At 44.7% G+C, this 12,773-nt stretch overlaps 2 protein-coding genes across 3 annotated transcripts in view; both read left to right on the top strand.

The window, feature by feature from the left end:
• LOC310765406 (complement factor H-related protein 5-like) overlaps nt 1-2,818 on the top strand; it is a 316,979-nt gene extending 314,161 nt beyond the window's left edge. Inside the window, exon 14 of the transcript XR_014549557.1 lies at nt 2,793-2,818. The gene's annotated coding sequence lies outside the window, so the exon portion shown is untranslated. The remainder of the gene's footprint in view (nt 1-2,792) is intronic.
• Nucleotides 1-12,773, top strand: part of CRB1 (crumbs cell polarity complex component 1) — a 163,150-nt gene that overhangs the window by 79,754 nt on the left and 70,623 nt on the right. For both annotated transcript variants that reach the window (XM_083620240.1, XM_083620239.1), the window contains 2 exons: nt 3,407-3,546; nt 5,377-5,559. In XM_083620240.1, the coding sequence (XP_083476366.1) occupies nt 3,407-3,546; nt 5,377-5,559 (323 nt within the window). The remainder of the gene's footprint in view (nt 1-3,406; nt 3,547-5,376; nt 5,560-12,773) is intronic.

Here is a 12,773-nt window from a genome sequence, read left to right on the forward strand (position 1 = left end):
AAAGCAACTACCGTATTTTTCGCTCTATAGGACGCACCGGGCCACAAGACACACCTTGTTTTTAGAGGGGGAAATCAAGGGAAAAAATATTATCCCCCCCCAGCCCCCAAGAGCAGTGGACAGGCTGCATGCAGCTTGTCCGCTTCTCCTAGAGCTTCTCGGGGCTGTGGGGGAAGCCCGGGTCCCCCCCCCCGCCCAGCCCCAAAGAGCAAAGAAGCCAAGGCAGCGAGCGTGATCCATCCCACTTGCTGCCTTGGCTTCCTCTTTAGCCTTGTGCAGCCTCTCCCGGCTGGAGAGGCTGCGCATGGCTATGGCAATTCCCCCACCTCCCGCAAAAGCCCACAGGAGCCGCATACCCTTTAAGGAGCGCGCGGCTTCTGCGGGCTGTTCTACAAGGAGGGAGAAGGGACCAACTGGCCACATCAGTCCCTTCTCCCTCCTGGGGAAAAGCCCACAACAGCCGCACGAAACTTGTGTGTGGCTCTTGGGGGCTTTTCCTGTCTGCCTCCCCCCTGCATTCGCTCCATAGGACGCACAGACTTTCCCCCTTAGTTTTTAAGAGGGAAAAATGCGTCCTATGGAGCGAAAAATACGGTACTTAGCAACAACTGCCAGGCAAGCCCTGAAAAAACAAAACACACTAAAGTATCAAAACTTTGAATTTGTGTGTGAAAGAAACAAACAGACTACCAAATTAAAACCAGTTAAATATTGCCTGGTTCTCACGGAGCTGACAAACCTATGGCTGGGTTACACAACTTCAAGCCGCTGACTGAATCTTCTTCCCGACTAAAACACGAAACCAGAGGAAGGCTAGGCTGCAACCTTCCTCACTGACACCCACTTTGTTTTGCACAGGAAACATTTTTGTATGGGGGTGAATTTATTCATGGGAGACACCCAACCAGTTGGCTGAAGTGATACAGGCCAAAGGCCCAGATAAAGAGAGGTTTGCCACCTCAGTGACAGCTGAGCCATAGTTTCCCAGTGACTGGATATGAATCCATTTCAAGATAACTGCAATATCTGAATCCAATGAATTGTGGTGGTGGTGGTTTTTAAAAAAGAGAGACCTGTTCAGATTGAAATGGTTTCTGATCAATAGCTGAGCGGTCTCAAAAGCAGACTTTGGAATTAAACACTGAACGCAAAAAGCGTTGCATTCTCCTGTCGCGGCAGAACAGATGTCACACAGAGGGAGAATTCCCTGTTCTGCTTGAATTGAACAATAGCAATTATTTATGCCACTATGCAGTCGGTGTATGCCAATAAAGCTGTCCACTGAACTAATCTTTCCAATAAAGACACAGGTTTTCTGCTCTCATTAGATAAACTGAAATGCAAATGAGTACTATGAATGTCATGAAAGGCTTAGAGGACACACCAGCCCAGGGAGCTAGACAAACGTTTATTATCTCTCTTAAAAAAGGAACAGAACAATAACAGGAGACTCCAGGCTCTTGCCAGATACTACAAAGGCTAGTGCCACCCACTCACTAAACTATTTAATGACATTATCCATGCACACTTTGCAAAGGTGACTCTCAAGACAGTTTTGAACGGCGATGGTTGATTTTAACTAGACCATTTGATTTTGGGGAATGATAAAATTTGAAGACAGGTGGGTGCAAATTCAGGAGCATGCACATGAACATGAACTGTGAAAATTGAAAGTTCACCTTTTGACAATTGGAAGTATAAATCTGCCCATTTCAAATGTAAGGTTTTCACCAAATGAGAAGCAAAATGTCATGTCCGATCTAGGGATTACGGGGGGGATGGTTTGCCTTTCACGTGAACCTCTCATCTAGAAACTTTCTTACTCAGGAACACCCGTCGTACACTGGTATTATGTTTTCTGATTTAATACTGGGAAAAAGAAATGCGTATTATAGATAGATTCTTAAGAAGTACGACTCATTGGGAATATGAAGCAGTGGGTGATAGGTAAATTGTGAAAAAGAGAAGTGGAGGCTGCTGAAATGGAATGGAGAAGTAAGTGAGATAGGCAGAAAATGAAGAGGGAACTTAGACAGGAAATCAAAAAGTGTAACTAGGTATATAGCTATAAGATGCTCTGATGAATCAAGGCTGGGAAAACTGTGGTTCTCTGGAGGAGACTGGACTCTGATTCCCATCATTCATTGACTCAGCTAGTTGGGTCAGATGGAAGCTGGAGCTAAGGATGGACAAATCTATTCCTTTCAGTTCTGTAAGTTTCTCATTTTTTCCAATCTTAAATTCAGTCCGCTTTCCGCATTCCTACAACAATTCGCATTTTAAAAAAGAAAATCCTCATGAAAATTCACGCACATTTTAGTGCAAAGATCTCCTAGGAAACATGTTTCTGTATGCTGCTTTGACGAATATGTACATTTTGCAAGCGATTTTCCCGAATGCATTTTTGTGTGCTGTTTGCACTAATATATGCCTCTTAATGTTATGCTAGTATATGCATCTTTTGCACACAGTACTTGGCCGGAGAATCTTATTGCAAAATGCGGAGAAGTGCAAATTTCAAAGAATAGCTGTGTTTCGGTTTGCACGTTGTTTAGGAAAGTGTGAATTGGTAGGCTTGCCTTTAAAGGCAAACGAAATAATAATAATAATAATAATAATAATAATAATAATAATAATAATAATAAATTCCCATCTCCAGCTGGAGCTCAACAACAACTGAAGGGCTACAGGTTTCCCATCTCTGTAATAAACACATCTATGGTTAGGGGGACGTGGGGATGTGGGTGGCACTGTGGGTTAAACCACAGAGCCTAGGACTTGCCAATCAGAAGGTCGGCGGTTCGAATCCCCGCGACGGGGTGAGCTCCTGTTGCTCGGTCCCTGCTCCTGCCAACCTAGCAGTTCGAAAGCACGTCAAAGTGCAAATAGATAAATAGGTACCGCTCTGGCGGGAAGGTAAACGGTGTTTCCGTGCGCTGCTCTGGTTCGCCAGAAGCGGCTTAGTCATGCTGGCCACATGACCCGGAAGCTGTACGCCGGATCCCTCGGCCAATAAAGCGAGATGAGTGCCGCAACCCCAGAGTCGGCCATGACTGGACCTAATGGTCAGGGGTCCCTTTACCTTTACCTTATGGTTAGGGTGGAGTCTCTCCCTCCAGGCACCTCTCCTACACGTGCTCATTCTCTATGGATATGGGACATCCAAGGGGCTATGGACCACTGCAAGAGTGTAGAAGAGGCAGTCAAGTATGAAAGGGCACCTTCTGAATCTGATTCAATATAAAAAATTAAAGAAACATACCGGGGAGGGGCCTTGATGCAACAGCTGAGAAAGAAGGGTGGAAGCAAATGTGGGTCTGAAAATCTTTGCACGAGCATCGATTTTTCAAAGACGAGCCCACAGACCGAGGATGGCATTGATTTAATCAATTTTATTGCAATGCAGGTATAGCTGCAACTGTACAGGCAGCGGATATATGGGCCTTCACTGTGAAACATTAATTCCTTTCTGCTGGTTCCACCCATGCCTCAACAATGCTACCTGCGAGGATGCAGTGGACAGTTACATTTGCCACTGCTGGCCAGGTAAACTCTGTTTTCTCTCTCACACAAGCTCCCCTCTCTTTAACTGTTGTGAGCTCTCTGTGTAAACAAACAATAAAAATTTATTAAATTATGCACCATAGCAGCGTGAATTCTATGCAGGCAGCCCTCCACGGTTTACCGGGGGGTTACATTCTGAGGCACCACACGTGTCAGTGAAATTGTGTATTATTGAAACCCATTGAAAAAGCATGCAAACATCCCATTCTGCCCTTTTGGTGAGGTTTCAATGACATCTTTATGACATTTGTGGGTCACTTCCAGGTTCGGTGCAATGTGCCATCCTATGCCCTTTTAAAATGTGGGTGGTTTTTTTTGGGGGGGGGGGGTGTTATTGGGTTGTTGTTTTAATTTGGATTGTATATTTTGTGGTTTTGTATTTTGATTTTGTTCTGTGAACCACCCTGAGACCTCCAGGTACAGGGCAGTATATAAATAATAATAATAATAATAATAATAATAATAATAATAATAATAATAATAATAACGATGATGATGTTCGTGTGCACAGTTGTGCACATGTTGAATGTACATAAATGGGGGTTCGGGTGAGCCTGTCTGTACCAAAATATGCTGAATGTCAGCAAAATAATATTAGGCAATTGAAACAAGTTTATAATATATGGATTTAGTATGCATTATTTATTCCATTCCTTTTAATTGCAGAGTGATGTAGTGAGTTATACAGGGCCCTAATGGTTCAGGTCTGGAAGCCCTGCTTAATCCTGCTATGGCAATTTCACAAGGCATTGCCAGAACACATTGCCATGGCTTTTAAAAACATAAATACGTTTAGATTCTCTGACTGGCACGGTCCGCACTAGCTACCAAATCCAGCAGCTTTTATGCACTTGCATGGAGTTGCTGAAGATCACCCTGCCTGCACTTCTTCTGATTTGCTTTTTATTTTTTATACTGGTGCAATAGGGGACAGCAGTGTGCACCTATTGAATGGGTGGCTCTTCAGCTCTTAGTTAGTGATGATAGGCCGAGCGACTATGACTTCCCTACAAGCCACTGATTGAGTCCATGTGTCTTGCCTGGCTGAAACTCTATCCAACTCCTCTTTCCATGGCTTTCATGCCAAATACATGCAGTGGCTCCCCGTCTGTGGAATGGTCTCCCCAGGAAAGTTTGCCTGGCGCCTTCATTATACACCTTTAGGGGCCAAGCAAAAACGTTCCTTTTTAACCAGGCCTTTGGTTGATCTATGCCCTTTTAAAATGTGGGGTTTTTTTTGGGGGGGGGTGGCTATTGGGTTGTTGTTTTTATTTCTATTGTGTATTTCGTGGTTTTATATCTTGATTTTATTCTGTGAACCGCCCTGAGACCCCCAGGTATAGGGCAGTACAGTGGTAGTTACGGACTCGATCTGTTCCAGGGTGCTATTTGCACCCTGAAAAGTCCGTAACTAGAGCACCGCTCCTGCGCACGCTTGCGGTGCGATACAGCGCTTCTGCGCATAGTGCACAGAACGCTTCTGCGCGCGCACACATGACAAAACCCGGAAGGATACACTTCCGGGTTTGCTGTGTTCACAAGCCAAAAAGACGCAACATAAACCTAACGCAACACGAGGTATGACTGTGTATAAATTCAATTAATAATAATATAAAAAGATGGATACAGAAGTGGGTTGATTTCTCCTACAGCTTTCCTCACTCTCCCCAGCCCCATCCTTTCAGGCCCCTTAGATGTTCTGCAATATTATCTTTGCTGCTTCCACGGCGAATATAGCACAAGCCCAAATAATGAACAATGAGATCGCTGTCCTCAACAACCTGAAGTTACAACCCCTTCTCAATTCTGCAGGCTATGCAGGGTCTCACTGTGAAACGGACATAAACGAGTGTAGCAGTAATCCCTGCCTCCACGGAAGTGAGTGTGTAGAACTATCATGGTCGAGCTGGTATGGAAGAATACCAGAGCTACCCTCGGAGTTCAGCTACCAGAGAGCATCGGGTTATGTGTGCAGCTGCCGTGCAGGATTCACAGGTAATGCAACCTCCAGATTTGTAGCCTTGGTCTTTTTAAGTGTCACAGTCTGAAGGGTCCCTCTGGTGGACTTTCGCTGCAATAGAGGCTTAGGGCTGTTTTGTAAGCAAACGATTTGCCGCCTTAGAAAAACTAACCACTAAACTGAGACAGACACGGGGACAAATAGAAGAAGACACCTTCACCCCGGTGTGGTTCCCCTTTATCACATACACAGCCCAACAAGACAACAACAAGAACCCGGTGACAACATATGAATCAATCTGGCTAACCTGATCCCAAAAAAACACACACAAAAAAACAAATCTCACTACAGCCAACCAAAGACAACCAACCACACCCTAAGCCACCTCTCAACATCTCTCGCCACCAAGGAACTACAACAAGAGAATAGTAAGAGAACCCATACAAGTAACGCTGAAACAAAACCCCACACATACACTAAGTAGAAGAATAGAAGCATAACCACCCTACCCCACCCTGCTTACCATTCCCCCCTCTTTCCAACCTCTTTAAACAAACAGAGCCAAGCAGTTCTGTCCTGTTTCCACTTGCTGTTTTTATTTAATCCACTCCGCTTGGTTTATTTAAACCAGGTACATGTACATTGACCACTAATAATGAATCAAATGTTGTAGATATCATTGCAAATTTAGTATGCTATACAAATGACATTAGAAGGCTTGGTCTTTTTATTTATACCGTTTATGATCCTATGATCCTTGTTTGTAAGCAAATGATTTCATACATAGCTATGCTCCTGTATGGAAGAAACCAGGGGTAGATTATAGGTGCAGTCTCCTGTGTGATGAAGATGCATTTGCTTCCCTCTCTCTCTTGCTAAGCATATAAATGGTGTACAAACTGTAGTCCATTTTCACCTTCCCTTGAAAAGCAGAGAAGTGCAGAGCCAGCCTATGCACAGAGGCCAACAGCTATGATCCTGGCTCTTCTCCATGCCTGGATAAAAAGTTAATTACAATTTTGAGAGTATCTTGTTTGCCTGGTGGCGTTTCCATTGGTTGCGTTAGTAACAACTCTTTTTATAAAACAAATACGCTTTTAGAAATGGGATAGATAGGTAGATAGATAGATAGATACATAGATAGATAGATAGATAGATATAGATAGTTTCTTGGGGTACGGTGGGGTGAATCCACCTCAGATTGTTGCTCAGTCCTAAACACATAATAAAATATATCAGTGATTTGCTTCGGGAGTGAGGTTCCTGCAACTCATCTGGCTTCATTCTGGGAAATGTTGTATGTTATTTCCATCAAGTTGTGTGCATTTTGGGATATTAATTAAATAAAGGATGCGGGTGGCACTGTGGTCTAAACCACTCAGTCTCTTGGGCTTCCTGATCACTAGGTCGGTGGTTCGAATCCCCGCAACGGAGTGAGATCCCGTTGCTCTACTCCAGCTCCTGCCAACCTAGCAGTTCAAAAGCACACCAGTGCAGGTAGATAAATAGGTACCGCTGCGGCGGGAAGGTAAATGGTGTTACTGTGTGCCCTGGCTTCCGTCACGGTGTCCCGTTGCACCAGAAACTGTTTAGTCATGCTGGCTGCATGAGCCAGAAACCTGTCTGTGGACAAAAGCCGGCTCCCTTGGCCTGAAAGCGAGATGAGCGCTGCAACCCCATAGTCGCCTTTGTCTGGACTTAACCTTCCAGGGGTCCTTTATCATTGCCTTTTTACCTTATTAATTAAATAGTACTGTTCTTCTCATTTAGCATCCTTTCCAGGCACTGGCTAATTATTACAAAAAATACAGAATACCCTCTGCCTCGTTTATAAGTTGACTTTCAGCTTTTCTTACATTTCAACATACAATAATGCTAAAACTAGCATTGAGTGTTCAGTTTCAGCCAGAGTTTTGCAAGGCTGAGCCCCAGAATATACTTTGGGTGCTCGTGCAGGCTATACGTTCATTTCAGAAAATATTATGTTACACCATTTAAATTTCCAACAATTCTCCTGCTGCCTCATCATTCCATTGTATTGCGATAAAATAAAATTGGCATTCGCCACCAGTTGCTGGGGGGCAGAGCAAGTGTCAATGCCAGTGACCCTAGCAACTCTTGAGTACAGATGCTAGGTCTGATCCTAGAACAAGTTTTGAAAACCACTGCCCTTTGAGTCTAATTTCAAAGTGGGGTATTTTGAATATGTCTGCTGCTATATGCTATGGCCTAAACCACAGAGCCCAGGGCTTGTTGATCAGAAGGTTGGCAGTTCGAATCCCCGCGACGGGGTGATCTCCCATTGCTCGGTCCCTGCTCCTGCCAACCTAGCAGTTTGAAAGCACGTCAAAAAATGCAAGTAGATAAATGGGTACCTCTGTGGTGGGAAGGCAAACGGCGTTTCCATGTGCTGCTCTGGTTCGCCAGAAGTGGCTTAGTCATGCTGGCCACATGACCTGGAAGCTGTACGCCGACTCCCTCGGCCAGTAAAGCGAGATGAGCGCTGCAACCCCAGAGTCGTCTGCAACTGGACCTAATGGTCAGGGGTCCCTTTACCTTTACCTTTACTCTCTTTAAAATATATATATAATTTTATTGAGTTTAAGAACAAACACGAAACAGACTAAAACCTTACTGTATTCAGAACTCAAAAATGTAAGTCTCCCTTCATCCACTGACCTTCCTCACCACCCCTTCCCCAATTCCTTTCCTTTCCAGATTCTTCTGTTTTGCTTTGATTCCAGTTGTTTTTTAGTTGCAATGTGGATTTGCTCAAGAGTATAAGTGGGTGTCTGCCTCTTTTGTAACTTTAAAAATACAATTTTAAAACAATATTCTTGGCAGTGAATATGAGCAAAGTCCTTCTCAGTTGCCGATCGTGAAAAAGGACAAACAGAACACCACCGCGATGGGAACAGTAATTCCTTCCATTTGCAGGGAAATGTGCGGGCTCCGTTTCATGTTGCACCATCATCAGATTAATGAAGCCCTTGGCTGATTAGAGATTGCTGTAATGTCGTTTGACAGTTAACTGAGAGCATGGGCCCATGGGTTCCTGAATGTCCAGCAGTCACCTCCAGCAATGACAGGGGATTCATGAGCATATTTCCTAACAATTCTTCCAGGGTCAGTGAGTGGGACGCACAAACACACTGTTTGTTCAATAAATTGTTCAGCACACATGATATTTTTGAAGGTCAGTTGCTGTCAGGGGCTGGCTGGACAAGGAGGGGTCGTGGAAGGCCCCAGCAGGAGAACCCCCTAGAAAAGCCAAGGGTGGTGGGATCCTGAGATAGGTCAGAGGACCTAGAGGGGTGAGCAGAATGGTTGGATGCTGAACAAGCAACAGGCTTTGGTGAGAGAGAGGAAGAAGAGGCAGAAAGCACTGCAGATGTAGGCCAGGCAGCTGAGGAGGAGCTGAGGGCTGAGACTGCAACAGATTCAAAGGAGCCAGCCAGTCCTACTGTATTCATCTCCCTTCCTCCCTTGTCTCCAAAGGCATGGAGGGCTTTGCATGTAGAAGAGCAAAGAGCTCAGAGAGCACAGAGAGTCCGTCCCCGACAGAGTTTAAGACTGATGGGGAAAGAGCTGGACAGGGAGGAGACTTAAAGGAGTCACAGATTGTCAGGTCTGGAAATTGGTTTACTGGAGCCAGTCTTGCTCATAGGCTTCTGTGTTTGGATTCTGCTTTCTTGAATAAAGAATCAACTTTACTGCTCATCTCTGAATCTCTGTGCTGACCTGCAGCTGAACCAGCCCTGAGAGTTGCCCTCCTAGACAGAGCAGTCTCAGGGCTGATTGACACCTTAGAAAAGGGGTTCGAGAGAGAGCATAGCCAATGAGTTGTTTTTGGGTTGTGAGCTGGCTGAGTTGTGGTAGAGCTGGGTGTGTCATAATCTCCACACACACACACACACCCCACCAATCTCATAACCTTATCATGACTGTGACTCACCACGGATGGGCTCAGCCCATATTCTAACTATACCAATTTATTCTTGTGAATTGGTCTCTCTAAAAGGTTACTGTATAAAACTTTGAGCATCTGGACCAGTCCCTTGCTCGTGAACCTCAGGACACATCCAGTTGGTCTTGGAGCTGCAAAGGTCATTTTTAGAAACACACGCATTGTCAAGGATTCTCTATTATCCCGCACCACTGCCAACAAAATGTCGCAGATTAAGACTGCTCTCACTGTAATCCCACGTTGTCTGAAATTTACATTCCTGTTATTACTATCCCACATGACATACTAACACATGGGGTGATATACCACATATATGTCTCTAAAAATAACTGCTCCTTTCTCCCTGTTATCCAACCACTTCAAATCTACTGTATTGCCCCAAATATAAGCCACACCCAAATAGAAGATGCACCTTAAAAATTAGAGGGGGGGGGGAAATACCTGAATATAAGCCGCTCCGTTCCTCGCTGCTCCTGGCTGCATACTGGGGGGGGGGGGGAGCCACGCTGCGTTGCTGACGGCCTTTCCCCTTCCTCTCTCTCTCTCTCTCTCTCTCTCCCTTCTCAGCTTTGGGAGAGAGGACGGGGGACTGTGCGTGGGCTTCACCACACTCCTGGCGCTGTTTGCCCCATGCTGCTGGCTGCATACTGTAAGGTAGCGAATATAAGCCACACTTTAACTTTTCATGGTCAGAATTTTGGAGGAAAGTGATGTTTATATTCAGGCCAATACGGTATTGCATTTACTTAATAGTTCAAACCCTTTTCCTGCTGTCAAGCCCAGTCACTCAACAATCGCACTCCATGCACCCACCATACCGTATACAGTGTACCTTAGCTGTCGAACGCCCTGGAACTCAGACATTTTGGCTCCCAAAACCCGGAAGTAACTGTTCCAGTTTTCTAACCTTCTTTTGGAAGCCAAACGTCCGACAGGGCTTCTGTGGCTTCCAATTGGCTGCAGGAGCTTCCTGCAGCCAATCAGAAACCGTGATTTGGAAGTCGAACACTTTGGAAGTCAAACGTACTTCCGGAACGGATTCCATTCGACTTCCAAGGTACGACTGTACTGATTTCTGACTTCCGTAAAACACTCAAAACGTTCATCAACCAATACTCATTGTACAGATGCAACAGCAGGTAAAAAGCCAAAGCAAAAAACAAATTCCAATCATTTCCATCCCCTCTCTCACCAGGACCAAGACCAACACCGTCTCTCCACTCCTTAACTAGGGAGATTTAGCCCTTCTCTGCCAACAGACTTTGCCTGCAGTTTTTGCTGTGAACTCTGTCTTGGGCTGGGAAAGAGATCTAACATCAGCTGCTGGGCTTAAGCCTTCAGTAAAGACAAGGAAGGAAATGGTAGGCCAGAACTGAGTCTTTTTGGCTGTGAAATCTCTTGGACGTGCTTTGCAAGCTACTGTGAGAGGGGAAATGTCGGCCTTCATTATACTGTTCACAGTCTAGGCTCTCCTTGCCTGCAGGTACCATTTGGGGAGGGCTTTTCATAAAGGACTCTGCTAGCTGCCTCTCTTCCAGCACCACTATTCATCTTGGCATCTTAAATCCCCAGGGGGACTCTCTCGACATCTTTAGTCCTTTCCTGCTGCGTCGAGCCAACGCGAAAGAGAAGAATGTCACAGTACTGGAAACGTATGTGCATTAATTTCTTGGCACAAGAATCACAGATTTGGAAAAGACCTTGGAGTCCAGCCTTCTGCTCAGTGCAGGATCTGTGACTACAGCAACTCTGTTGGATGGCTATCCATCCTCTGCTTAGATACCTCCAGCCACCATCTCTCTCTCTCTCTCTCTCTCTCTCTCTCTCTCTCTCTCTCGGCACACTGCACCATTGCCAAACAGCTCTTCCTGTTAGGAGGTCTCTCTTAATGACTAGCTAACATCTGCTGACCTGTCATTTCCACCAATTCGTCTTAGTCCTGCCTTCTGGAGCAAAACAGAACAAGTCTCCTCCATGTTCTGCAGGGATGGACCTTCAGATATTTGAAGACCGCAATCATGTGTCCTCTTATTTTTTCTCTCCTCCAGGTTAAATGTACCTGCCTCTTTCAACTGTTCCTCATAGGACTTGGTTTCTTGACCCCTCACCTTCCTGGTCACCCTCCTCTGGTCTTGCTCCCCAGTAGATTGATGTCCTTCTTAAAATGTGGCACCCAGAATTGGGCACAGTATTCCAGATGTGTGCTGACCAGCATAATATACAATGGAACTATGCCTTCACCTGAGCTTGACACTATGCTCTGTTAGTACAGCCTAAGTTTGCATTAGGTTTTTTAGCAGCTTCATCGCATTGCTGGCTCATGTTCAGCTTATGATTGACTATGACACCTAGATCCTTTTTACATGTACTGCAGCTAGGGATGGATGAATCTGTCAGTCTTGGTGTGTCTCGGTTTCCCGTTTTTCCAATTTTTAGTTCAGTTTGCAATATTCCAGCATCAGCATGTGATTGTTTTGATTTTTAAGTCCTCATGAAAATACATAAGTATTTGGGTGCGTGTGTCCCCTAGCATACACATTTTAGCAAACAATTTTCCCAGATAAAATGCATCTTGGATGTTATTTCCATGCACCACATTTAACAATCAGGAATATACATTTTTATGCACATTTCTCAAAAAGACACATTTTATTAGAGGTTATCGTCCACACACTTTCACTGCACAGATACTGGTGGTTAGGTAATACCTCTTTTAAACTGTTTAAAGAAGAGTTTATCTTCTTTCTCTCGCGGAAGTGGTGTACAATGACAAAGTTATTATAAAGATGACTCACAAACTCTGTGAAGTCTCAGTCAAGCAATTTTATTCCCAGTCCGGGTACAAGCATTACAGTAGCAAAGATATTTTCAACAGTTAAAATAAACAGCAATTAACAGTACACTTTCAAACAAAAGTCTTTCTTATCTCCCACACATCGTAAATTACAGCAACAGTCCTTCAGCAGAATTGACAGGCAATACTCTTCAGACTTTGTCCATGGAGTTTTCTTATCAGGGATACTGGAATGGCTTGCTGAAGATCATGGCCACTGGTCCCATCACCTCTTGGCAAATAGAAGGGGAAGAAATGGAGGCAGTGAGAGATTTTACTTTCTTGGGCTCCATGATCACTGCAGATGGTGACAGCAGCCACGAAATTAAAAGACTCCTGCTTCTTGGGAGAAAAGCAATGACAAACCTATACAGCACCTTAAAAAGCAAAGACATCACCTTGACAACAAAGGTCCGTATAGTTAAAGCTATGGTTTTCCCAGTAGTGAT

Source organism: Podarcis filfolensis (genome assembly GCF_964270895.1).
Source record: "Podarcis filfolensis genome assembly, chromosome: 6".
NCBI classification, from domain to species: Eukaryota; Metazoa; Chordata; class Lepidosauria; order Squamata; family Lacertidae; genus Podarcis; species Podarcis filfolensis.